We start from the raw sequence: 27,720 nt of genomic DNA, 5'->3' as shown, positions 1-27,720 counted from the left end.
ATAATTGTTGATGCAAACGAAAGCACTCGCTGGCCGTCACTGGGTGCCATTTTAGTCATGCCCCCACCCCACCCCACCAAAACAAATTATCTGGAAACAACAACAAATGGATAATGTATTTTGAAACAAATCTCTGAACTCCCTTTGAAGGGTCTGTAAAATTATTATTATTACGATTTTTGTGAGGAAGATCTGAGATTTAATTTCAAGGCCTAAATGCCCAGCCCAAACTGAGACAGTGCAAGAAAAAACAAAACAAAAAACTTGTTAATGACTTCATATTGCTTCATTGGTTTTCCTGACGAAACGTTGCTCTTAAAATGTCTCACTGTGTGCCGGCTCACATTCTGGTATGTCTGAGCTGCAGCGCGAGTCGTGCTTAAGCACATCCAGCCATGAAACTTTGACCGGGGGGTTGCGGGTGGGTGTCGAGCTTCGCAATCTCGGGCCTCTAAGTCAACAGGTGGATGAGGATAATTGAATCAGATGTGTCTGGAGTCTGAGGCTCCAAGATCAAAGCTGTGGCAAGTCAGGCCAGTTACACACACGCACACGCACACACACGTAGGGAGGGAAATGAGAACAGCACGAAGAGCCTCAGAAGCTGCAGCTCGGCTGATTAAAGCACCCTGACATCACTGCGCCGGCCTGACCTCCAGGTGCGCAGCCAGCCTCGGGCAGCACCAGGAAATCAGTCTGACCTTGGGACGTAAACACCCCGCCAAACGCGCACCCCCTCGAAGGCAAGATCAGTGAGCCAGCGAGGGGCCGCTCGGGGTTTTCTAACGACACCGCTGACCGACTTCTGCCACCGCGAGGACCATCTGACTGTCGCAGAAAAACCTGAGGAGGACGACGGGAAAGCGGGTGAAGGGTTAAAAGTTCTCACATGCGGATGAAAAAGCACATAGATGGGAAACAGAGGTCAGACGGGAAAAAAAGGATATAAAAGGGAGGCCCGAGAGAGTGGAGCTATCAACTCAACTACATCCGTGAACTTAACGCCGGAAGCCAGATGAGCTCGGACATGGCCGCTTTTCTTTCTTTCAAACATCGCCTGCCTTGTCCGGACAGAATGTGACATGAGTGAAACGTGATCAGACTAGACATTAATCACCAAAGCTAACTGCTATGATCCTTTCGCCTCCAAGACATTTCTTTCCACGACATTCCTCCACTTGGACCCGGGCGTCATATTAGCCAGTGGCACCATCGTGTGGCTCCTTTAAGGATTGCGCCACCATTGTAAAGAGGTTTCCAGTATTGCGTTCAGACAATCCAATCAGATATTTCATAATTATACAAGGAATTTGACATCATTTCATTAACAGAGGCAATTCTTGCTCAAATGAGCGTGTAAAAAGGCAGACTTTCAGCACTTCATTACTAAGCCGCCAGCTTGTCAATATGTGTGCAGATCTGTTGCATGTGCCCGCCATTGCTCGAGAGTGGCTCTGGATCTTCGCCCAGCCGAGCTACAAAGTCAAAGGTGGGAATACAGTAAATAAAAAGCTGGGCGGCACAGCGGGCCGCCTCGCAGTTGTGTGGTTCTGGGTTTGAATCTCAGCTCCAGCCTTCCTGTGTGGACTTTGAACGTTGTCGTTTGTGTCGGTTTTCTCCAGGTCCTCCGGCTTCCTCCCACATTCCAAAAACATGCATGTTAGCTTCACTAAAGACTCAAATAGGGCTGAATTCAAGCGTGAATAGCAGTCTATAATGTGCCATACAATTGGCTAGTGACCAGTACCCTGCCTCTCACTCAAAGTCGGCCGGGATCGGCTCGAGCTCGCCCTAAATCAAAAGCTCACATCGCATGATTGGTTGGGCAAACGAGCTGTTGAGCCTTCTCCTCAATGACTGCAAAAGCGCGGGGAGGAGAGGATGGATGGGAAACAAAAAAGAAAAAGATTTGAGCGTCTCCCAGTGCTCTCCTGCTGTTTTGAAGCGCTGCCTCTTTGAACAGTCCAAATGGACAGCTCCCGCAGACTGATGCAAGGAGCGGGCAATGCCTTTCGCTCTTCAGATATCGCGCCGCTGAGCAAATGTGAAGGCCATCTCTAAATAAGCCACGAATTTCTGCCTTCGCTGCCACATTCAATGTTTTCACACGGTTAAGGAGCATCAAAAGCAAATGCTTGAGTAAATATGGAATGTGTCTTAGGCAGGAGAGCTGTACTGTATATCCTCCTATAGACGGGGGGGGTTATTTACACAACTTTACTTCTCTTAGGGCAAAGGTGTATATCCAATTTAATAATATGAAATAATAACACTTATTTTTCAAATCGCCAGCACGGTGAACGACTGGTTAGCACATCTGCCTCACAGTTCTGGGGACCGGGGTTCAAATACCGGCCCCGCCTGCGTGGGTTTTCTCCGGGCACTCCGGTTTCCTCCCACATCCCAAAAACATGCGTGGTAAGACTCTAAATTGCCCGTAGGTGTGAATGTGAGCGCGAATGGTTGTTTGTTTGTATGTGCCCTGCGATTGGCTGGCGACCGGTTCAGGGTGTACCCCGCCTCCTGCCCGAAGATAGCTGGGATAGGCTCCAGCAGCCCGTGACCCTACTGAGGATAAGAGGTAAAGAAAATGGATAGATGGATGGATTTTTTAAATCACTTTTCCAGAGCAATATTGAAATGTTTCAAGGCCTTTGCTCTGAAAATTTCAGGGTTTTTGTTCTGCCTGCACAACAGCACTTTCTCTATCCACTGTAAGCTTTCAACCAAAAAGTAGAGAAAGAAGCATGCCCAGGCATCAGACTTTAAATCGTGATGGCATTTCTCTTCCTCACACTCGACGGGATATTGGGGCTTGCCCAATATTTTTATCTTCTACTCAAAAGCTGAGCTGACCTTAAATCCAAAGTGATGCAACGCTGCCATTTACAGGGATCTCTTTGTCATTACAGTCATTTACAAAGCGGAATTTGACAGACAAGCTGGGCGAGACCCTCTTCCACGCCTACCCGTTGAAATGTGTTTAATGTTTATACACTGTATGTAGGTGGCAGAAAAAAGTTGGATTGCAGTTGACGGATATAAACGTCCATGGCAGTGAATGAGTTAAACATGGACAATGGTACAGCAAAACAGTACCTGGTAAAAGCAGCATTTGGCGTGGAAGTGGTTCTGTCCTTCAGCAGGGCGGCACCCAAACTGTCATCGGCGCAGTCGCCCAGCTCTCCCGCCACCCAGGCGGGCAGAGTCGCTTTGCTGTGGTCCACGGGCCGACCAATCAGTGGCTCGTCAAAGTAAATGGACTAAAACATTCATACAAAATGGCGCGTTTAAGATTTTTCTGTCAGTTAATGAGCATTTTTCATTTTGTTTCAACACTGAAAACTTGAGATGTGTCACTGGTTATTGTTACCATGTACGCGGGAAGTGTCTTGAGGCTGCCGGCATGTGGTCTGCTGGCAAACGGGCCTTCCAGGACGCCTCGTTTAAGCATGTGAAGAAGCAAACGGGCGTGCAGATTTCGGTTCTTGTGACCCGGAAGACTTGAGCCGCATGTTGCCGGGTCGCACAGCTTCTTTATCCACAGGGCGCAGTGCTGACGCTCTGTTGTCAAAGAAGGAGGTATATATTGTAAAACATATGTGGAAAATCATTTCCATTGCTTGTATACAAATAGTTGGGCGTCCGAAGAAAAATGTGTACTATTTCTCCTTTGATACAAAATTATTGGGGATATAGAGTGTTGATAAACCTACACAATGTAGTGGGCTCCAATACAAAAGCACAGATTCTGCCTTTAAAAAGATCCAATAGCATTCGTCGGTTTTGGTCGATTGCTGCTGTGCACAGATGCAGTTTTACAGCTCTGAAAACTACAACCATAATAGTAAACGTAACGCTTGCCCTCGTTAGCGTCGCGGGCGAGTTGGAGCCGATCCCAGTTGACTTCGGGTCAGGGTTACCGGTCGCCAGCCAATCGCAGGGCACATTACGAGGCCACCAACTATTTGAATTCCCACAGATAGACAATTTACAGTCGTCAATGAACCTAACATGCTTGTTTTGGGAATGCAGGAGGAAGCCAGAGTACCCGGAGTAAAACCATGCAAGCAGATTCAAACCTCAGAATTGTGAAGCAGACGTGCTAGCCACTAGGGCAAAGGTGTCACAGCCATTTTTGTCGTGTGCACCATCGTAGGTAAGTTTTCCCTCAGAGGGTCGTTATGACAGTAAGACCATGTAAATGTTTAACCGCCTCCTCATATTTTTACATATACGCAACAAATTGATGGATGGATAGTTTGAAAATCACAACAAAGTCAGTAAAATATGATTTATTCAACTATTATTCAATTTACGTTAAAAGGAGCTTGGTAACAAAAAAAATGCTCGCATTATATCAACATTATTAAAAGTGAAGACAATTTGCAATTTCGGTATTTTAGCAAAAAAGCATTATGTCGACGCACATGATTTGCTTTCGCGGCTCACATAAAATGATGCGGCGGGCTGGATCTGGCCCCCGGGCCTTGAGTTTGACACCGGTAAAACTGCCAATAATAGTCAAGATGTCCAATTAAAACACATCGAGTAAAAGTTCTTACCAGTCTTGTTGGGGTGTTTGAGGACATACGGTTTCATCTCTAGAACGCAATTGTTCAATTCCGAGTTGAGTCTTTCCACCCAATCCTCATTTTTGTTCATCACCTCCTGAAAGGTCAAACAAAGATGACAAATGATAGTTGCGTCGTGCCGGCAGCACAACACGATGTCCCGTTAGGTTGATACAATCTGTTATGTTGATGTTTTGGGAGCTCAGAGACATTGTTGACAGCAAACAAAACATTGCAGGCTAACAACAAACAAGCAAGAGTGAAAGGAAGTCAGCGTAAAAGTTCGCCAGACATTTTGGCTCCTTACAACGCAACAACCACTTCATAAGCCGAAATGAATAATCGCGACAAGTACGCAGCGAAATCAAATGAGTTGACTTTTGGTTACGTTTGCTTTTTACCTTGAGAAGCGCTACAGAGTTGACTTCCATTCAAAATCTCAGCGTCCCCCGCCCTACGCCACTTCCGGTTCCCATGACGGTTGCTATGGAAACCTTCTTCTTCGCTAGTTTTTTAGTCTGCCAATTCTTCTCAAGTTTGAAATGAGGTGGTCGTTATCCCAAATTTGACGGAAAAAAAGGTAAAATAAAGACACGGAATGAATTTGTTGTTTGTTTAAGCAGCACATGTATAAACTGCGTGCTTGTTTAGTTGCATATCTTGGTCTCATAGTCTGTAAATCAAGAGAATGTTAGCCACGATCCAATCCAACGTTGTGAAGCACTTTAAAAGCAAGCAATAAATACATAACACAGCGGTTCCCATAAAACAAATATGGGTCATAAAATTAGAAGAGACAAATGGTGACTATTTTGGGGACCCGAGTTTCATTTCAGTGACTTTCACCGTTCATTTTCAAGTATTTACATTACTGTATCACCCTTTGGTCTAGCGAGAGTAAAAGTGTAAAATCTATTATGTGACCACACTCATTGTGCTTTACGGAGAACTTGGATGCAATACTACTTCTGTCCACACAGCGACGCCAAACACCTGCAACTTGCAAGGCTTCGGTTGGTTTCTGCCGCGTTCAATGACAGTTTGTATTACCTGCCATTCAGGCCGTTTGAGTGGATTTAAAACAAAAAGCCCGAATAACATACTCAGCACTGTGACGTCCATTTCTCTTTTAAATAGTGGTCTTCTACGCCACTGCTCGGGTTTGTACCACTGGAAACGAGGAAATCCCACGGTCGGTGAACGCGTCGTCGCAAACGTCAGCCTGAATGAAAAAGAAGCGCTTGCCGGTGGCTCAGACAGAGAAGCGACGTGCGAGCTGTCAAGAGGACTCCAGCATCACTTGTCAAGAGCGGTGAAGAGGCAACAGCTCCACACAAGTTGACGCCGTATACGGTTTTGGCTTTTTTTGTTTTTTTGGTTAGTTTCCCCCCCACCCCCCACCCACAATGGCAGACCACCACCTTTTACATTACAACGACTCCGCGGGTATCGGCAACCGATTCGCCCGCAAAGGCGCTTTGCGGCAGAAAAACGTGCACGAAGTGAAAAATCACAAATTCACCGCGAGGTTTTTCAGGCAGCCGACCTTCTGCAGCCACTGTACGGACTTCATATGGTGAGTTCACAGTCGGGCTTCAGCTTTAAACTGAAGTTTAGCCGCAGCTCTGACTCGTTTGTTTACATTGCAGGGGATTCGGCAAACAAGGATTCCAATGCCAAGGTAAACTTTCACGCATGGTTTGAAACGTGACATTCTGGCACAATCCCAGTTTGTCTTATTTATAGGCAGAGAGGAGGAAGCTGGTTGCTAGTTTACCAATGGGGCGCACGCTACTGTGCAGCTGCTCCATTTTGATTGCAAAGACGATTCGAACACCAAAATGTGAAAAGTGCACGTTTTAATTCACATGAGAAAAGTTTACAAAATGAAGACAAATTCAGTGCACGCCCTCAGTTGGCTGCATGGCGCTTCTTGGCATAGTAGTAGTAGGGGTACCCAGCCAGTGGGTGCACCACTCGAGGAGTGTAGCTGGCTTTGGTGAACACAAAGCCGCCTCGCTCGTGGCCATTTCTGGACTTGACCACGTAGGTCGGCGACTCCTCTGGTTCCAGCTCATCCTCGAGCTCGTCCTCTTCATCGTCATCGTGCGGAGGCCAGACGGGGGCGCCGGGCGAGGGGTCTCTTGGAACTTTGAAGGGCCACCCAGTCTCAGATGGGTATGCAGGTCGGACACCTCCGAAGGGGGGGTAATTTAAGACCGGAGACCCCTCGAGGTGGACTTGATAGACGCTCTCAAAGACGGGATCGTTGCGGCCTCCGTTCTGGTTTCGATGGCCAGGACCAGACTGCGCCGCATTCGACCCGCTTGGCCGCGGATAGAAGCGGCGAGGAGACTGCCCCGGGTTGCTCGGCAGGTACTCGGGAGCGCTACGAGGCGCCGCCGGTGCAGAGTATCCACTCATGTTGGGCCCCTCTGCATCAGGAGCCCAAAGTGTGCGTGGGGCAGGTTGCCAGACATTGGCAGGGTCTTCAGCAGCCAGTGGGTTCTGCGCGTTAGGGGTTTGTCCAGCTCCGTAAACTACAACAAAAAAGTTGGAATAAATCACGTGTTGCTTAAATGGAATGATTTGGAATAAAAGGCCTCACCTTTTTTCACTGATAAACCAGCAGTGCCATTAAAGAGCAGACAACAAACCAGGGAACCACTGCAAAAAAAAAAAAAAAAATAAGTCCCCAAATTATTATTATTATTATTTTTAATTAAAACCAGTCTTTGGAAATAAAGGACATTTTGCCAAACTTTCTAGTATTTTGGGAGGTAATGTCTATGGCGCCTCAAAGGTGAAATATGAAGCCAAATGGTCCACGCGTTCCCGTGTTGCAAATGTTTTTGTTTTTTTTTCCCTTGCAGAGAAGCCTGAAAATCAGCTCATTGAAATTTCAATGAGAGGAAAGGGGCGGTCTTAGCCAAATACAGACAAAGTGGATACAAAAGTGGCTCAAACAGAAGTCGCTGTCAGAGGGAGGGGCCTTTTCTGGTTGGTTTTTTTCCAAGGTGGTTTTTTTCCCCCCAAATGAAATTGACACTTGTATACCAAGTCCATGTTAGAGGGTCACAATAAAATAGGAGACTTTTAATATAGCACCAAATTGAAGGTCATCTCAGGGTACTCAAGTCTGCAAAACCCCCCTTTAAAACAAAGTCTTTCATACTTTACATATTAAAAAGTCCCAACATTTCTACGTTTCTATAAAACTTCCGACATTGCACACTCCTGGTCGCCATTTACAATTGAGCCAAGTGATCCCATCTTAAAATGACTTTTTCCCCTAAAGAGGCCAAAGTTACCCTAAAAATCAGCAATTCAAAAGTTAAAGATGCCGCAGGTGCAACATACAGCACTGCTAGCTGCAAAGTTATTTCAAGAGTGGGACTTAATTTGCAATTAGTCTGCAATCACTGTGAAAGGCTTGAATACAGTACAATTCAAACTCAAATTACAAATCAATCAACATTTGTTCAAATGTCAAGATTGACCCTAGGGAATGAGAGGACTTGAATTCGATTTTAAAGTAGCCTTATAAATGTCTCATAACAGATGAATAAAACAGACCATAAAAGAGCTCGAAGAGTCATGGCTGCCAGCTGAGAAGGGGCTGGGGGAGAAAAAAACCCACCCAAACAAAGTCAATGCAACATGCACGCCTCAGAAGTTTCACCCTGAGTGAATGCAGCCCTGAAACGAGAGCAAGCGTGCCAGGCTCGCTCTTATCCTTCCTAGCAACAGCGCACCTGCGCCTTGATTGAGCAATTAGCGCTCGACGAGGCTCAGGTGTGACGGACTGCGCGCATTCTGGACGCTCGCCATTGGAATGCGCGCTATGCACGAGGTCACGTGACCAACCCCCAAAGACGGGATAGCAGAGTTCCTGTGCATGCTACAAATTGATGGATAACTAGTTAATGAGTTCCCGACCAAACCTTCAGGGAAAGGTAAATAGATGTTTTCTTCAGCAAACCGTTGCTTGTCGTTGTTGCCAAACGCCGCTTAGCGTTCTGCCAAGCAAATGCTCGGCGGCCTGAGCCGGACCGCACGGCACGAGAGGCCTCAGCTCGGCTGCGCGGTACCGATAACGCCTTAACGAGCAGGAAAGCTCCGTTTCGTCCAAGGATTTATTTTTAATTCCCGGCTTGTGACATTACAGATAATCCAGGATATGACTTTGTCTGTTGGCGTCTCAGCGTTTGAATACGTTACGGCAGTTAGGGCGGACATTTTCATTTGAACGACTCAGCCGCTGAACTTTGAATTCAGGGAAGGAATAAAATAATCCTGCTCACATGCATTCCAATGTTTTTGTTTAGTTTAGTTGATTTGCACGGATTAGATGTGTCATCTCTTAGGGTGTTGCGCTTGCACGGACAGATGATCCATCAATTGGTAGTGTATATGTAATCATGTGAGGCGTTCATACGTTTCGATGAGTTCCCAATCAAAATGGCCCTCGGAGAGAAAAAATGAGTTTGATGCTTCAGTGAGTCAAATGGTAAAATCCATTCCTGTATATCCGCCCAAGTTCAACTTCCTTAGCCCATGCACCGCCCGTCGGGAATATCAACACATTCAGTTTGTGTGCCAAGCAAGACTGTTGCTCACCAAAACAGCAGCACCTCTTGCGCCATTTAAACAGTCTGTCAGATCAATTCAAATGTGGAGTCTTACAGAATGTTGTCAAGCAGTTCCCTATAATCTTACAATATGTGGAGTCTTTATAATGTTAATAGTATTCCACAAATGTTGTGCAAATAAAGCCCCCTTAATAGATAATAATTGAGTCTTTCGCTGAAATAAATGCAGACATTTACATATTGGAGACAAGTGTATTTTTAACATCCAGGACAAAGATGAATAAGGAGTGAATTAAGATTCAGTTTACGTTACGTTGGACCTTCAGGGCACCGCTGGCTCCCTGTTTGCTTCTTCGTGGAGCAAATCTTCTTCATCTCTTTGTTGCAAAGGCACTTCTTGCTTTCTTTCTTTCTTTCTTGCTTTCTTTCTTTCTTGCTTTGTCTTTTCTTTCTCTCTGTCTTTCTTTCTTTTCTTTCTCTCTATATGGCCAAAATCAAATGTCCCCAAATGGGTCATTCCATATCGAGATGATGAGAACGCACGTTTTCTGCTCTTTTCAAGTGAAAGTCAAGCGCTTCAGCACGTTAATCTCCGCAGTACAACGTAGCCGCTGTAGTTTACTTGCGACTTTATTCAGTGTTTGACGTATTTTATGATGCTCTAGAAAATGAAGCATATTGCAGCCTGTAGTAACAGTCCAAGTGTCCGTGTTGTTGTTCAGTTTTATTATCCAAACTTTTTTCCAATCACATCAAACGTCGATGACGCCTGATGTATCAGCGCACCACCGAGCGCAGTCGGAGGCGTCCGCGGCGCCCTTCGGGGTCACCAGCCGTCGCGTCTTCTCCGTCAGCTTCGCGTTGTGACACGGTCCGAACGCAAAACTCCGCCAAGGCCGCTCGCCGGGCCCTAATGGCCGCCGCGTAGGCGGGCCTCGCTAACCGATCGAGGAGCAGAAGCACGTGGGCGTTCTGAACGCCGGCGCCGGCCGTCCCGGGTCACAAGTCATGTGACGGCTGCCAACGTATGGCCAAGATTCCATCTGCACATCCATTGATCAAGAATCAATATGTCATTGATTTGGATTATATATCGTTTAATCTGATACGTTCTATAGGTTGATTGAAGACTCTAAATTGCCCGTAGGTGTGAATGTGAGTGCGAATGGTTGTTTGTTTCTATGTGCCCTGCGATTGGCTGGCGACCGGTTCGGGGTGTACCCCGCCTCTCGCCCGAAGATAGCCGGGATGGGCTAGAACATAGTGTATATTTTGCTTTTGAAGGCAACATCAATACCGTTACAATCTCGTGGTGTACTACAAGTATCCAAACAACATATTGTGTGTCAGCGTGCGTGCGTCCGAAAATCCCCGCGCGGGCTTAATCAGCCAGAAACGGTCGTCTTTTAGGCGCATATACAAGTAGCCACCGTGCCCGCCAGTCCCAGCGCCACAAGTGCCCCACAACGTCTCATGCGTGAGGCCTGCACGCTGTCACAAAATCTTGCAGTCCACCACCGCCGTTTTTCCTGATTCAGATAAGGCGGCGTGGGGTGTCAAGGTTACCATGGTAACGGCGCTGGTGTACCCCAGGTGAGCATTTCCGTCGATGAATCCTTTGAATGATCCATAAGCGACGATTCACCCGTGGATCTCCAGCGTTCATTTCTGTAGTTGCTTTGAATCCGAAAGGAACGTTGCCGCGATATTCCAAACCGTGCGCCCCACGAGGATGTTTTTCCACATCTCTCCGCGCAGCAGTGACCGCCACAAGTGCAATATTTCATTTTAGCTGACTGCCTGAGACGATCATGTCAGCGTGTTGTGCTTGCATAACACAAATTCATCCGGTGGCATTCAAAAGAAGTCTTTTTGGGGAGGCATCGCTCAGGCGGGAGTGCATCGTTAATTGTCGGCAGAGCTGCCGCCGTGTTTTCGCTGAGACACAAAGCTGTGTAACAAGATGACACATGCGCTTTCCCTCATAACCTCCCTCTCTGACATAAGAGGCAAAACAGTACTTGAAGAAACGAGAAAGCGAAAACAAAGTCTTGTGGCTGCTTTTGTCTTTGAAATTGAAAGTATGTTTTATTCCGTACAACGTGTGTGTGTGTGTGTGTGTGTGTGTGAGCCCATACCTATTAACAAAAGTAAAAAAAAAAAAGATTTAAAAGCATTGAGCATCTTATTTGCGTGTGACAGTTTCTGCAATCTGAAACAAGGTTCTGACAAGAACTAGGCAATACATGGCAAACATACACAGATGAAAGAAGACAGTTTAAGTTTAGTCAGTTTTATTTCAAGCATGTGAAAACCTATTAATAATAATCATGATAAACATTTTAAATACTGATACCCTGTCTGTTCATTAATATTTAACAACATTCTTCTCTGGTGCGTCAAATTTCAAAGGCATATTTCTCTTCACTTTACAGGGACTTTAACCGCGAATCTGCGCAGTAAAAAGTGAACTGGCCGAATGTGTTTGCGTTCCCGAGTGGTCATGTGACACACGTCGCCGTGATTGTCCAAAGTAGAGGCCCACTGAAGAGGGAATACAACTCGCTCGATGTGTTTTTCTCCAGCGAAGTGCGTAACAAGCCCGCAACGATGTACAGAAAAAACGTCATCAGCGTGAGACATTTAACCCCATCAACGCTCCCGACTCTTATCCACCTTGCCCATCAGTTGCCATAACAACGGATCATAAGCCGTTGGTGTGACCTCACGTCTTGGACCGGCGCTGAATAGATCAATAAAGTAGTGCTGTGTGTGTGTGTGTGTGTGCGCGTGCGCGGGTGCGTGCGTGCTTTGCCGTCTCCTCAGAGGGAATTCAGAGCGGAGCGCGCGGCCCGCGTCGACGCGCCGCACCTCCCCAGCTGTGCTGAATGAATTCGGCGGCGATTACACCTGCGGCAATTTTGGGGTTGAAGAGATGTTCAGGTTTGACCCACATGAGGCGAGCAGAGGGCCGGCCATTTAAAAGAGAGATGCTTGAGGCTCCAAGGACAGAAAGTAATCAGGATTACAGTTAGACCTTTTTTTTTTAAATACATATAAAAGGTGTTACTCGTCTATGAAAAGATCACTGGGAGATGAACGCCATCATAAACGGTATGTTGCAGATTATACTGTATGTGTTTTTTCAGTAGCGAGCAGGAAAAGTTGTTTTGTTTTCTGTTTTAAAACAGTAGTCCTACAATTTTTTCGTAGCACTTTTCATCATTAGGGTTTGTTTGGAATGTGGGAGGAAGCCAGAGAAAACCCACTGCGCTTTTTCACACTGGTCAGGAGTATAAGTACTTCCTTTTGATTACTGACCAGTACCAAGTACCGACACTTGATAATGCCGTTGTGTCTGGCAATTGTAATGAAAGGTGATTTTCTTTTTTGAAACAATCATTGTTCAAAAACACACTATTTTCTTGAACATGACATAGATTTCACTCAAAAATAATTTTTTACAGTAACAACTTGTCATTTTAACATCCAACTGCAGGTTTTTCTAACAATCATGCCACAGATTTCACTGAACACAAGGAATTGCAGTTACGTGGTGTCTCCGTCTGTACACTAGGGGGCACTGTGTAAAAGGAGTACATAGATAAGAGACGGAGCAGAAATGAGAGATGAAGAAGAAAGTACAGTCTGGTCTACTTACACATTCTACAAGATGCCATGTAACCTCTGTGCGTGAACTACAACAAAAAAAAGTCTGCTTTTTAGACGACGACAAGTTCTGAAATAAACCTGTGACAAGATAACTGAAGCGATGAAGTAAGCGATGGTTCATCGCTTACTTCTCTTTACTCGACGTGCTGTGAGCAGCGGGAAGCGAAGTGGGCGACGAAAACTCGAGCGGACTTCATCATCCATTTTGCCAGTCGGCTAAAACAAGCGTTGTCAGCCATGTTTACCTGAAAGTATCTCCACGCGGATGTTTAGGGTAGCTAGCCAGCGGCTATCGCGTGATGCTAACCCAGCAGTCTACAGGTTCACTCTTGCGCCTTCTCATCAAACAAGCGTGAGGCCGGTTGTGGAAGTAATTTTTTTTGTTTGTTTGTTTTTGCCACTCAGCATCATCCTTCTTGCTATACCTCGTGCAGCCTTGGGCTCGTCTGATCACTGCTTAATTCACTTAATACCGACGTACAGGCAAGAACTTAAATGTGCGAAGCCTACAGTGAAAACAGTCAAAAAGTGGACAAATGAAGCCAAGATGGAACTTCAAAGCTGCTTAGACTGCACAGACTGGAGTGTCTTTGAAAATTCAGCTGGCAGCCTGGATGAATATACGGACACTGTCACATCCTATATCAGTTTCTGTGAAGAGGTCTGTGTTCCAACAAAATCATTTCGCACATTCAACAACAATAAGCCGTGGTTCACTGCTAAACTTAAGCAGCTTCGCCAAGCTAAGGAGGACGCATATCAGAGCGGGGACAGGGCCCTGTATAATCGAGCTAGAAACCAGCTGACCAAAGAAATTAACATTGCAAAGAGGATCTATACAGCAAAGTTGGAAAAACAGTTTAGCGCAAACGACTCTAAATCAGTCTGGCATGCATTCCAGTCGCTGACTAATTACAAGCGACGATCCCCCCAAGCTGAGAACAATAGCACACTAGCCAACGACTTGAATACCTTCTACTGCAGATTTGAAAAGGACAGTTTCACACCACACACCAACCCGGCCCCACCCGCGACCACAATCACACCTCTGACCTCTGCGTTAACCATCCATGAACAGGATGTGAGACGCATCTTCAAACAACAAAAGATTAACAAAGCGGCAGGCCCGGACCACGTGTCTCCATCCTGCCTCAAAGTCTGCGCGGACCAGCTCGCGCCAGTCTTCACTCAGATCTTCAACAGATCACTGGAAATGTGCGAAGTTCCATCCTGCTTCAAACGCTCCACCATCATCCCAGTCCCCAAGAAACCTGCAATCTCGGGTCTGAATGACTACAGGCCTGTCGCTTTGACATCTGTGGTCATGAAGTCCTTTGAACGTCTTGTGCTGGACCACCTCAAGAGTGTCACAGGTCCCCTGCTGGACCCCCTGCAGTTTGCCTACCAAGCGAACAGATCTGCGGATGATGCAGTCAACATGGGACTGCACTTCATCCTAGAACACCTCGACAGTGCAGGGACCTACGCGAGGATCCTGTTCGTGGACTTCAGCTCAGCGTTCAACACCATCATCCCTGAACTCCTTTCATCCAAGCTTCTCCAGCTCAGCGTCTCACCTGCCATCTGCCAGTGGATCTACAGCTTTCTGACGGGCAGGACACAGCAGGTCAGGCTGGGGGAGGCCACCTCATCCACACGCAGCATCAGCACTGGGGCGCCCCAAGGTTGTGTCCTCTCTCCGCTGCTCTTCTCTCTCTACACGAACGACTGCACCTCAGCGAACCCGACTGTCAAACTCCTGAAGTTTGCAGATGACACCACTGTCATCGGCCTCATCAAGGACGGTGACGAGTCTGCATATCGACAGGAAGCGGAGCGGCTGGAGCTGTGGTGCGGCCGACACAACCTGGAGCTGAACACGCTCAAGACTGTAGAGATGATCGTGGACTTCAGGAGGCATCCTTCGCCACAGCTGCCCCTCACGCTGTCCAGCTGCCTTGTGTCAACCGTCGAGACCTTCAAGTTCCTGGGAATTACAATCTCCCAGGACCTGAAGTGGGCGACCAACATCAACTCCGTCCTCAAAAAGGCCCAGCAGAGGATGTACTTCCTGCGGCTTCTGAGAAAGCATGGCCTGCCACCGGAGCTGCTGAGACAGTTCTACACAGCGGTCATCGAATCAGTCCTGTGTTCTTCCATCACAGTCTGGTTTGGTGCTGCTACAAAAAAGGACAAACTCCGACTGCAACGGACAATCAAAACTGCTGAAAGGATTGTCGGTACCCCCCTACCCACCCTTGAGGACTTGCACGCTGCCAGAACTAAGACAAGGGCGTGCAAAATCCTCTCGGACCCTCCCCACCCCGGTCACCAGCTCTTCCAGCTCCTTCCCTCAGGTAGGCGCTACCGATCAATGCAAACTAGAACTAGTAGACATTCCAACAGCTTCTTCCCTCTTGCAATCAACTTCTTGAACAGCTAACTTACAATTCCATTACAACAAGCTGGCAATTTTTTGACTTGAGTTCGTTGTCACATTTCTGTATTCTGTATTATGTATTACTCGTGCACTCACTGTAGTTGTCTCGCCGTGCTGCGCTATTTGCATATAGTGGCCACTCATGCCAGAGTAGTATCTGCTTCATTTGCACACTGATTGAGGAGTATCTGTAACATTTGCACAACCATTGTCCCAGATTATCGCAGTACTCGTCACTTTAAACCGCATACACTCCTTGAAGTCTCAGTGCCCTTTGCACAATGGTCATTGCACCAGACTATTGCGTCATTAGCCATTCGAACTGAGGACTCTGCATCTTTTTGCACAATTGTTGTTTGTTGTTGTTTTTTGTCAATGTCTTTATGTCTCCAAAGTGTTCTGTAAATTGACTGTCTGTTGTACTAGAGCGGCTCCAACTACCGGAGACAAATTCCTTGTGTGTTTTGGACATACTTGGCAAATAAAGATGATTCTGATTCTGATTCTGATTCTGATTCTTTCGTGAAGTGACCTGAAAAAGCCGAAGGGAAAAGTGTATCATGTGCAGAGATAAACACATCCGCGGGAAAAGATAAATAACGAATGTATTGCGGTGTAAAAAAAGCAGAATATTGGGATGGAGTGGCGGCCTCAGATGAACACGCGGGACTCCACCAGCCTCAGAGAAATCATATTTCTGTACAAGGACAAAGATGCAGGGGGGTTAGAAAATGTGTGTGCCAGTTTGCTGACGCGTGTTTTCCTCCTTCCTCCTCCCGTGGTGCTGGATGCTAGCGTGTGCGCGTGTGTACGCATTTTGAGGGGCAACCAGTAAGAGACTGAGGCGCGAGCTTTTATTCATCATCACACCTCGCTCTTTTCTTTTCTTTTTTACCTTCCACTCCATATGTCTACATCACAGGAAACACATTCCATGCTGTAAACACATGAAAATATGCACATTTGCTCCCACGTGTGACCTCACGCACACACTGTGCTGAAAATATTCATAAGCTGTCAACTTCAATTAGGGTCGCATTTCATTCAGGGACTGTTAAACTGGAAATAAGACCGAGTTGGGCAATTGGCTACGTACATCACCTTGATTGTCTAAGAGGGAAATTCATGTATTCATAGTTTTTTACAATCTGGCTCAAATTTGCATACCAAGCCTCGAAACTGCAAGGCAGACATGCTCACCACTTGGCACCCGTGCTGCTTTTGGAACATTAACCCACAATGCAGAAAATGTCTATAAAGTGGATTTAATGCATTCATGTGACTGAAGTAGATGCTATGCAACAATTAGTATCCTTTATTTAACCCGAAAAAAACCTCGTTGAGATTTCAAACCTCTTTTCCAAGAGTGACCTGGTCAAGAAGGGAGCACAAAATCTAAATTTTTCAGATTTGGGATTGGCTCATTATCTCAGTTCCTAGACGTTATTGTTGACACAAAGGCATTAAGTGCCTGATTGACCAAGATCCCAAATAGCGACTGCTAAATTAAGTGTTCACACACTCCAAGCCAATGTGCGCTGTTGGCAACGGGTGCAAAAGTGGTGAAGACCGCACGTGCAAAATCAAGTTTGAAGTGATGGAATTGGAAGTGTTGGTGGAAGAGGCAAACAAAATTATGGATTACGATCAATCGCTCCGATAATTTGGGGGAAGCCGACAACTGCATCAAAGTTCTGTTTGATTTAACGCTCGCTGAGTACATGGAAAGTGGATGCAGGTGCCCGTTGTCTTTCAAATATGGGACAGCACACCTGGAAAAGTGCCCAGCACCAATTTCCACAGTGACCTGAAATGACCCAGACGCAGGAAAATGCAGAGTTTTGTCGTAAGAGATACGGCATGACTCCTTCTTGCGACTTGGCTCCGAGTCCGCTTTTACATCATTCAGAGGCGGCAAAATTGCATTGCTGAAAAAAATGACATTTTGTTTTCTGGCATTTCAAAAATGCTCACACACGCGGAAAAGATCTCCTTGTTACGCTTACGAACGCTTGCCTGCCTTTCACCCGGGATTTGGAAGATACTGCTAATAATGTTTCCTATTATGGCAAAATGCATACAAATAAAGGCCTCCACTCATCTGCAATTGAATACATAAAGAGCCGAGCAGCTACTTATGGAAATGCCATCATGTTTCCTACGGTGGTTCAAAATTGTGTAATTGAAGGTGTCACGTTCGCGTCCTCGTCTTTCCCAGCCTTCCTGCTCCGCTCCGAGCAAATATAGCAACAGGCACCACAGGGGAGAGTCAGCGATATGCCACCCTGTTTATTTTGCCATCCCATAACATTGAAGAGAAGGAATTCGTCTCCATTTGATTAGCATTTCTTTTCCACAGGGTCCCACCGATGAAGTCTCCAGAGGGAGTTTGTCTTGGATTCTGATTTGTTTCCTCATTGAGATTTCCGCTCTCTTGTGATTGAGAATGTTGTGAACCAAGGCCGAAGCACGCCTCGCTTTAATCGCATTCACAAACGACGCATTCAACGTATTATTATGATCAATTGATCATTGTGGCGCTAGGCCGACCCTTTGGCTGATAGTTGACATAACATCGAAAGAAACTTCAGCGTTGCTTCGGCTTGAAGGAATTAAAAGTTGGTCGATCGGCCGGTTTCAATTCGTGGGAATGGTTCTGCTGCAGGGAAAGGGTTGTCATAGGGACGGACGGCACTGCCATTCATCTTAGAGACGCTTTTAGGTGCTAATGCCGCTGCACGAGCACTAACGGGGATTCCCAAAGGACATACCGGTACCGGTACCTTCGTGTTTCTGCAAATGGTATCAGCAATGACCTTTGAGTCCAACAATGAGGGTGCATGAGTATAGATTGAAGGGGTGGGGAATTTCCAGTAAATGACTGTGAAAATTTGCAGGAGCCAACCTGAAATGTTGTCCATTTTTGGTTTTGTTCCCATTGGTTTACATGCATTCCAATGTTCAAAATGTGATGACTACGCAAAAGCGCCTTCTGCCTTTGATACGAAACATTCCATCCCGTAGCTGCGACAAGCGCATTCGGACTTCTTTGCCCTTCCAGACTGTAATCGGCACAAAATGTCAGACGCTCGGCAGCTCGTCGGAAGGCAGCCGGCTGAGTCTGTCCCGGTGGGATGCGGAGTAAAAAAAGAAAGCGCACTTCCATCTGTCCCGGCGGGCCGCAGAGGTGGCGGAACTAGGTGAGGGGAATTGGATCTGAAAGGAGGGGTGAACTGCATTCGTGACGCCCCCGCAGTCACAAGAGTGTTTGCCCGCGGTCCAAATCAAAAGGACGGGGGTCATAGTGGAAAGAGACCCGGCTCTCCATTTTTTTGGGGGGCCCGTTCGTGTTTTCAATGTATTTGCAGCTATTTCTGTGGATTGCCACAAAAACGCTGCGAACCTTTAGCTGTCCCCGGATCTCAAATTGCTCCTAATTATGCGGTGATGTCATTATTGAGCCGTGGACATACACAAACGCTCAGTTGAGATGTCGTGACCAGCATTCTTTCCTTTTATTATAATGGAATGGTCTCGGGGAACATTGTAGCGCTTACTAAACAGCCAATCAGATTGCTTGGATTTCATTCCTATATTTCTGTAAACCACTTTTTATATATATATATATATATATATATATATATATATATATATATATGGAAAGGAGCTGATGTTATCTGCCAGTCTGCAAATTTTTAGTTTTCATTTCACCAGTTGTCACCTCTAATAGCTGGTTGCAAATGTTCATTTAAAGCCAGTGTTATATTGATATACATATTAGCGTTACCTTGAGTTTGTACAGTAAATGTGACGTCGTGTCGGACGTATCGCCTCCTCCCGATAGAAGCGACTTTTTCGACGAGCGAAGGAGTCCGAGGTGGCGCCGACGAGTCGTGACGCTTTGCCAGCACCGATGACTCAAGAATCAAAAAACAGCTCATACCTCTGATGGAAGTTTTGAGTGTTTTTTTTTTTTGTTTTTTTTTTAACCGGGACTTTGTAAAACCGTGGTATACCTTCAAACCGGTAACCGGCCCATACCCAGTTGCAACATAACAAAATGTGGAAAAAGTGAAGCACTGTGAATACTTTCCCGAGGTGTTTCTGAACTTGGCATTTCAGCTCGGCGACAGCATTTCGACCCAAAAAACCAAATAATCAATCGAAAGCAAGAAATGGGCGAGGTTGCAAGTGTTAATTGAGGCACTTTGCAGAAAAAGCTTTTGTTTGAGTTCCTCTTCTCTTCCGAACCGCCGAAGCCGTGGCCCGCGTGGATGCGAGCGTTCGGATGAACTGAGCCAATTAGCTCGCAGCAGCGCGGAGATCCAGAGCGATGAGAGGAGCCGTGCTCTTTTTCCCCTTTCTTTCTTTCTTTCTTTCTTTCTTTCTTTCTTGTTCTTTCTGCCCGTCCAGTGCCGTGAATCAGCACGAAAGCTGCTGAAGCAACACGACAGTGGAGCCAATTGCTTTATGCTCACAGCGGCCAGGTTTTCTGGCTCAAGTCTCTTGACCTCAATACGACATGACTGCCTTTCTCTGGGGCTTTGCACTTTTCATGCCACAAAAAAAACAACAACAACGTACACTTCTCGAGGGCTTAAGAACGCCACAGAGAGAAGCGCACACTGTGTTTGCTTTCAAGTGCGCTGTTCAAGTAACAACGTGATGGAGTAGCTCTGGCCTTAAATGGCAGCCATCAAGTCGTCCTTCCATCCATTTTCTGTACCGCTTATTTGAATGCAAAATTGGATTGTTTTGTGTCTTAACACGGTGATTCCCAATTGGAAAGCTGAGTCACGGGCAATGATCTCATTTCACTTCATTCGTGCAAAAAGGTCTGACAAGATCTCTGTGTGCTAGATCTGCTTTGGTTTCAACAAAACAGTTCACATTCAGTAAGTACATTTGTGTGTAAATTGAGACATTTTTTTAATTATTATTATTATTGTTGTTGTTTGTTGGGGTGCTGTGATATTTTGGCTCCTTAAAGTTAATGTCAGGCTTTTGTGAAAAGGAATCGGCTCAAGAAGACACCCAATTTCTCGTCCTGCTGAAATCAGCCCATTTTCGAGGCCTTTCAGAAGCCGTCAGCCGGCGCTACTCTGCACACCCGACGAAACTCCGTGCAGTACCGCTTACCTTTTGCCTTTGATGCGCAGTTCAGACTGCAAATCAAAAGTACTTGCGCAGTCACCTCTCGGCTAATTCCGCGTGTTACCGTAACGCTGGGGCGCGAGTGCACAGCGAAATCGGCAGACAACTAAAGATTTACTCGGATGGCACTGCAGAGCGAGCCGACAGTTTGTGCACAATATAATCCAATGATAAAAAGGCGAGAAGACGAGACGGCAACAACACATTTGTGAGTCGTCGACTAATCGATCCAAGCCCTGATCTTCAACGCTTGCAAAGAAACTTCTGTTTGCTTCCTGAGGTTTGAATCACATCTCCTCGATGCTGCCACGTTTATTTGTTGTTTAAATGAAAACCACGGTGCAACGTAGAACGATATTTCGTACTGCTGCTTGAAGGGTTTGTATTGAAAACGTTCACATTTGATATTGTATAACTGGTTGTGAACAGTGAATCGCAGCAGTGATCATATTTAATGTGAAGGTATAAAAATGCGTCTTTGAGACCCCTCTTGGCCTCCATGTCAAAATGATTTCACCTCTTTGCTAGCTCATAAATGCGCAAGTAACTTTGTCTTCAAGTCTTTGTTTCAGCTATTGCCTGTCGTCATTGCAGCATCCGAATGTCTTCCTATATGCGCTTTGGCCTGCCCCCAACTAGCTGTTGCGTGTGATTTTCAGCCTCCTAATTGCAGCGATTCTCATGCATAAACATCTTCATTTGTGGCTGTGTGTATTTGTGTGAATGTGACAGATAAATATTTGTTTTCCAACATTGTTTTCTTTTTTCTTTCCCCTGTGATTTCCTACCTGCTTTTCCACACTTGCCAAAAGTGAGAATGATTCAGCCTAATTTTGGAGCGCCGTGTTTGTTCGCCCGAGCGACTTGCCTCTTCACAGCGCGTAGCAATATGAATCATACTATTGCGTGAGCCGGCGTTTGATTCACGCTACTTAGCCGAGGCACCTCCAGAAAGAAATGTTCAAGCTGACGTCTCGCACCGTTTCGTCAAATGCAATTGAGAGACGTAAGTTGGACGAGTCTCTCATCCGATGAGGTATTTGTCATAAGATGCGATTGTAAGGTGATGCAAGAAGTTTTCTGAGCCTTTGAGTGCAGCTTAAATTGACGCTTTTTTTTTTTTAAATGTCAGTCGGGTGTCAAACGTTGTCAAACTTTGCGGTCATGAGAGTAAGAAAGGTTCCTTGTTTTGGACTCATGGTGTTCACAAGAAGCAGACGCTCCCCAGGTACCAGAACTGGACTTGTCCCTCATCTTCTCCTCAGCCTTTGCTATTCAGAAGCCATGAAGAAATTCATTACCCCCCCCGGCCACTGACTGCGTTACCACATTTACGCATAATTAGTTTTGTGCTTTTTTTAGCACGTGTTTACACGTGCGCTTGTTATCGCCTCCCGTCGACAGCCCGTCTCGCTGACAGTCTAATTTCGTCCCTGCGCAGCCGTGTCAGACTCGAGAGCGTCGAGAAGGCTCACAATTACTCAGACGCATTAGCTTCCTACCGACGTGGCACCTGATACTTGGCGCTCAGGAGAGCAAAAGACCAAAACCTATGCATGTAATACGTCATATTTGCAAGAAAAAGAAAGAAAATGTCAGTGCAATCACTGTTTCTTTGTGCACCAAGTTGACTGACGGCTCTCCAAGTATTTGCACAGGTCTGCGTGTGCTAATGTGCCCGCTCATTAGCATAAACGTGCAGCCGTGTGTCTGTGTGTGCGTGCGCGCACATTCCCAATCATGTTTGATTCATGATGCTTTGTCATTGTATCTACTGCGTGACTCATAAATGTCTGGCAGCCAAACACTCCCACCTGTAGTTTGGAATAATTGATCCAGACCTCCCCTTGTGCATTTGGAACACAAAACAAAACCGTGAATTCATCCGCATATTTTATGTATATCAATGGGAAAGGTTGACTAAGACTTACATGTGAGTAATAGTTGGATTCAAACCTGATAACGCTGAAGACCGACTCTTTAGTGCGGTATCCAGAGCGTGTGTACAATGGCATAGAAAAATGTTCTGCTTTTTTTTTCCCCCCCACAAATTAAAAAAAGTTAATAAAGGCTAAAAAAAAAAAAAAACTGACAGCACATTTGATATCGACTTGTCGCTCTGATACAAATGACTTGGTTTTGTTTATTGATTTGAAGTCCTATCGAGCCATCCAAAATGACTCTTTTCTTTAAATGTGCATCGACTGCACACGTCAGGTGACATTTTCGTAGTTAGGATATGAAATGTGTCGTCTGTGCGATCAAAGTTACCGCTGTAGCAATGTTTGTGTCCTTGCCCCGTAAATGAAGATGTGGCTGAAGCGTGTCGACACTCAGCGTCTCTACGATTTGAAAGCAGGAAGGCAACCAACCCGGCGTTGGGAAAAAACACCCCGGGGGACGTCATCGCGACAATCCGTGTCTGCAGTAACGAGCTGCCCAGACATGACTAATCAAACACAGATCTGCGAAGAAAGCCGGCGACGGCGGTGATAACCGCCGCGGCCTGTCAAGCTTGCTTAGCCCAGTGCCGAAGCAGACGTGGGGGCCGTCTAGGAGGCCGAATGTACTCCTGTCATGCCCCGCCTCGCTCTCTGACCTTTTCTTCCTTCTCTTTGTGCAGGCACACTGGCGCAGTATTTTTTTAGCGATTTGCTTTGCTCTGCGAATTGTCGCTCTATTCATACAGACAAATGTTGAGGTTGTGGGGGATGATAAATCCTTGAGAACTTTTTGTTCTTTGTGTCAAGGAGGAAGATTATTCATCGTTTTGCCTACCTTATCTTGGTCTCTTTGAGCGTTGTGTGTTTATTCCAATCCGCGGTCTTTGTGAAGCGCTTTGTGAGTGCGTTCGAGGTTACACGGTTTGCGGATCTGGCTGCCATTCTTCTTTGTACGTCTCCCCCGCTTGAGGCTCGCGTATTTGTAAACCTTGTAATTGTTTTGGCCGACCACTTTGTTCCCTGGCGGCACGGTGGGCGACCGGTTAGAGCGTCTGCCTCACAGTTCTGGGGACCGGGGTTCAATCCCCGGCCCCGCCTGTGTGGAGTTTGCATGTTCTCCCCGTGCCTGCGTGGGTTTTCTCCGGGCACTCCGGTTTCCTCCCACATCCCAAAAACATGCATTCATTGGAGACCCTAAATTGCCCGTAGGTGTGAATGTGAGTGCGAATGGTTGTTTGTTTGTATGTGCCCTGTGATTGGCTGGCAACCGGTTCAGGTTGTACCCCGCCTCTCGCCCGAAGATAGCTAGGATGGGCTCCAGCGCGCCCGCGACCCGCGTGAGGAGAAGCGGTAAAGGAGATGGATGGATGGATGGATGGATATACTTCAGTGGTACCTCTGCAGTCACTCTGCCGTTTTGTTTTGTTTTGAGTTGCGAATGAAAATTTGACTTAAGAGCACAAAATGGTGTCAATACACATGGCTTGCTTCAAGCTTTTCAAACTTAAAATCAAGAGAATTGCGCATTGTGCATTTGAGCAAAGAACATAACTTAGAAAAGTCCACTAGCTCAATGTTGGCTTGAACATAAAGTGGGACACAGCACATGTAGACAGACAATATTACAATACTCACAGGTATTTATTCTGAATCTTCCGCAATAAACAACTAATATTACCGAAGCATACTGAGTCACTTAGTTGTGAAACTCTTCTTCGTCACATGTCATTATTATGCTGCTTTCCGCCGTACTCACTGCGTTAACTGTTTCATATTTAAAGCCTAGAAGTATTTTTCATCCAAATAGTTACTGTAATTAGGACTTCACTGCTGCGCTACCATAAGCATTGTAACGTCCGTCTAAATTCCGGTGATGTAGCCACCGTAGGAACGGGGGACACAGTTGAAAACTGAGTTATTTGTTTTTATTTGGACCAAATCTTGACTAGAGACGACTAACATCTTGTGTTTTTTCTCATCTGTGGCTAGTTTGATTAAGTTTTCAAATATCCAAAGTTCAAAGTTCGGCGTATTACAAGCCATTTTAACTTGTCTCGTTTGCACTTTGTTCGAATACGTGATGTTGACGTAGACAAGAATGGCCCCAAAGTATAGGTGTGAAAGCACCTTGAATTTCTGACTCTTACACTTCGCCTGTAGCAGCTCCAGTGCCGAGGCGCTGTTGAGCGCAAGTGCTGGAGATGGTAAACAGATACGGTTCACCTTTGAACTCCTCCGATTTTCATGTGAGCCCGACACAGGCCCGGTGGGGAAACGCTTCTGCGCTGCGCTCCCGCTCGCCCTTTGTATGAATCTACCATTGTTTTGTTTTTCTTTCCCCCCCACCACTTGTGAGCTGATGACAGAAATGGCGTTGGACTCATCGCTCACTGCGCTCTCTTTCTCACACACATTGTGCCGGCGTTTGCTTGCACACGGACGCCTGTATCAGCAGCGGACCACCTGTGTAATAATTCTGAATATCCGCCAGCCAGGTGGGGAGGAAACGTTCTCGCTCTCTGTTCCAACCTGCTTCTAAAAATAACCGAGGGAGGTAATGCGCTTGCCTCTCCCCTTCGAAAGAAAAAAGGAGTGTTTGATATTGTACGATGGCCAAAGACGGTCGTGCACCATTATTGGTCATTTCTTCCTCCCATGTTCCAAAATCTTGCATGTGGGGGAGGGAGGGGGCATGCAAACTTGTTCCAAGATTCGATCCCAGACCCTCAGAACTGTGAAGCCGACATGCCAACCTCTAGTCCGCTGTGTTTTTTTGTTTATAACATAAACTAAGGCGAATTCAGCCACATTTAATGTTCTCGAATTCACTTTGTTTACACATCTGAAACAGAGCAAAACAGAGATAATAATGAATGATATATAATGTGGTGATATTGATCTTCACCAGGCGGATGCACCCGTGCACATGTATCTGCAACGCTGACATTTATTTTATTACTCAGAAACAAGTTGACTTCTGCCAACTTACATCTTGATCATCTCTTTTCTATGGGCGTTTACTACTAAGTCCAAGTAAAACGTATGTCGTCGAAAAACTACTCTGACAAATACAATTGATCCCAAAAGTAACTGAAGTAAACGTAACTGCGAGTACGTGCTGACTGTGGGATTGGCGCTGCCGGCGGACGCTCACCCGAACACGTGGTCAGCCTTCAGCCTTGTTCTTCCATTGACGGATGTCGTGAGAAGAAGCAGATTCTCGCGCCGCAACGTGCCAGCTCCTTACAAAACGGGACATGGTCGAGAACCCCCATCTCCCCACGGCCCCCACCCACCCTATTGCTATTGTTACCAGCTCCCCGGGCGGCGAGTGTTATCCCTGCACCACGCAGTCAAATTGGGGAGACTGGCGGGGGTGAGGCGAGACGGTCACGGGGCGATGATGACCCCCGCCCAGCCCAACCGGCTCCCCAAAGGATGTGATGACTTTTCCTATCTCCATCTATCTTTCTCGCTAGCTCTCGCTCTGCATTCATTCATTCATTCTCTCTCTCTCGCTCTCTCTCGCTCTCTCTCCATCCACCATAAACCTTTTTCCTGGAGAAGTGCCATAATTGTGTTCTAGCTACAACTTGGTAGATCACCAGATTAGCCGCTGTTGAAATACACTTGAGAAGGGTCAGCGAGGGCGAAGAGGATTACTGCTAGCCGACTCCGCACTGCGATGTCGTGTGTTATTCATACAAACACGATGCGTAATGATCTTTTATTTATTGAATTTTTTTCGATTCGCCTGACGCACACAACACACACACACACACACACACGCGCACACACGCATCCCCTTAGAAGGAAGCGTCGCTGTTGCGCAAAGTGCTCTGTAACGGCCTTATCTCTGCGCCGAGGCAATTAGGCTGGTAGAAAAACAAAACAAGCTAACAGTAATGAATCGTAACATCGCGGACGAGACAGTATGTCAGTGTGTCGCCTCTCTTCGCACACTCCTCGATGTTTGGACGCAAGCATCTGCGGAGAGCCGCGCTCCTTTCACTTCGCCAGGCGCCACATGACTCATCCAGGAGATTTATTCCTTTTCGCTTTCTTCTCCTTCTTCTCCCGTCCAACTTGTCAGGATAACGTTATTAGTTTATTGTACAATTACGGCTACGACCCGGGGTGTAATTTTGCCGCCGCATGTTTGCTAAAAGCTAACCTGACACGCCAGATGGCTTATTTGACAAAATGTCTCACAAATCCATCTGGGAAAGTGCCAGGAGAAACAATAAAAAATCGGATGTTCCGTCTGTCGCATCCAGTAAAGGAGACATATGAGGAACAGGATTTTTTTACTTAACTTAAATCAACTTTAACTCTAGAGCTCAAAGTGCAGTGCATAAACCTGAAAGACAATGATTAAAATAATACCGGTATTTATACAATCAATTCAACAGATCCAAGAGATCCTTTTACATTGGCATTTAGCATACAGGAACGCATGTTCTTGTTGTCCTTCTTGTTGCACATGTTGTGTGAAGCACAGTTATCTATTAGACAAAGCTATGCCCTGACTAAATGAAGCTCCTACCCTCAGTTCAACGTAGTTGCTCGGCACCCAGATGCCACCAGAGGGTGCCAAAGCAATATTTTTACATCAGATATGGTTTTGTCTTGTTTTGCAGTGACTTTACATCCCAGTACTGACTGGCAAAACTGAGAGTGTGAGTACTGCGTGTGCATGTGTGTGTTTTAAGAAGCGATCGATGGATCGCGAGAGGAAAGTGTCGACGATTCCCAGATTGTATGAAGAAGACAAACCTGATCGGCGACAATGAATCCTCGTCCTTATTTAATCGCTGCGACAAAAGCGAGGATGATTCACGCTCTCCTGCTCTCCTTTTGTTCCTAAATGCAAATGCTTTCTTCATTTCGTTGATCTTTAAAAAGAGAAAAAGAACAAAAAAGAGGACTTTTAGGTTGTGATCTGTATTTGGTCTCTTCCTCTTTTGGAAGAATGAAGAGGGCTGCTTGTGGGAGTGTTCTTCCATCTGGTGTGAGCCCACAAGTCACATTTGGTGGCAGCGTGTGGATCACAAGGGTCGCGGTAACATTTGTCTTGTCCAAATAAAGAGCTGAAATTCATGACTTGAACTATTTAGCTGAAAAGCTAAATTTCTATTTTTGAGGGGCTTGTGATACCGTACTGCATTTCTTCAAATCGTGGCCATTTATTTACTCAACTTCAAAAACATACCAGGCTTTTGTTTGAATATTTTTTTGGATGTTGTTTCATTTGAATATCCTTTGGAAAGAACATCAATTAAAAAACAACAATGACAAAGTACAGTACTGCTTAAAGAGGAGACCATAGTTGATAGCAATGCTTG

General features: G+C 46.1%; 3 protein-coding genes across 21 annotated transcripts in view; 1 reads left to right on the top strand and 2 right to left on the bottom strand.

Annotated features, from left to right (window-relative positions):
- The window catches only part of cep112 (centrosomal protein 112), a 103,012-nt gene extending 97,917 nt beyond the window's left edge, over window positions 1-5,095 (bottom strand). For all 18 annotated transcript variants that reach the window (XR_009784886.1, XR_009784889.1, XR_009784888.1 and 15 more), the window contains exons 1-4: window positions 4,976-5,095; window positions 4,566-4,671; window positions 3,374-3,564; window positions 3,100-3,263 (exon numbers count right to left, since the gene is read on the bottom strand). Coding sequence is in view for 11 of the 18 variants with exons in the window: in XM_061749713.1 (XP_061605697.1) it covers window positions 3,100-3,263; window positions 3,374-3,564; window positions 4,566-4,671; window positions 4,976-5,005 (491 nt within the window). In the remaining 7 variants the exon portion in view is untranslated. The remainder of the gene's footprint in view (window positions 1-3,099; window positions 3,264-3,373; window positions 3,565-4,565; window positions 4,672-4,975) is intronic.
- Window positions 5,096-5,106: 11 nt separating this feature from the next.
- The window catches only part of prkcab (protein kinase C, alpha, b), a 74,884-nt gene continuing 52,270 nt past the window's right edge, over window positions 5,107-27,720 (top strand). The window contains exons 1-3 of one of the 2 annotated variants that reach the window (XM_061749697.1): window positions 5,107-5,154; window positions 5,712-6,150; window positions 6,224-6,255. In XM_061749697.1, the coding sequence (XP_061605681.1) occupies window positions 5,981-6,150; window positions 6,224-6,255 (202 nt within the window). In that variant the 5' untranslated portion in view covers window positions 5,107-5,154; window positions 5,712-5,980. Of the gene's footprint in view, window positions 5,155-5,711; window positions 6,151-6,223; window positions 6,256-8,400; window positions 8,531-27,720 lie in introns of those variants that run through there. The other variant, XM_061749698.1, reaches the window with a different exon arrangement.
- LOC133466215 (uncharacterized) lies at window positions 6,417-8,295 on the bottom strand. The gene is made up of 3 exons (XM_061749708.1): window positions 8,151-8,295; window positions 7,183-7,241; window positions 6,417-7,114 (listed from the first exon to the last, which is right to left on the bottom strand). Exons 1-3 carry the CDS (start codon window positions 8,171-8,173, stop codon window positions 6,486-6,488), a joined length of 711 nt encoding a protein of 236 aa, XP_061605692.1. The 5' UTR covers window positions 8,174-8,295; the 3' UTR covers window positions 6,417-6,485.

Source organism: Phyllopteryx taeniolatus, chromosome 16 (genome assembly GCF_024500385.1).
Source record: "Phyllopteryx taeniolatus isolate TA_2022b chromosome 16, UOR_Ptae_1.2, whole genome shotgun sequence".
NCBI classification, from domain to species: Eukaryota; Metazoa; Chordata; class Actinopteri; order Syngnathiformes; family Syngnathidae; genus Phyllopteryx; species Phyllopteryx taeniolatus.
The sequence above is the reverse complement of the archived record's forward strand: the minus strand, read 5'-3'. Positions and strand labels throughout refer to the sequence as shown.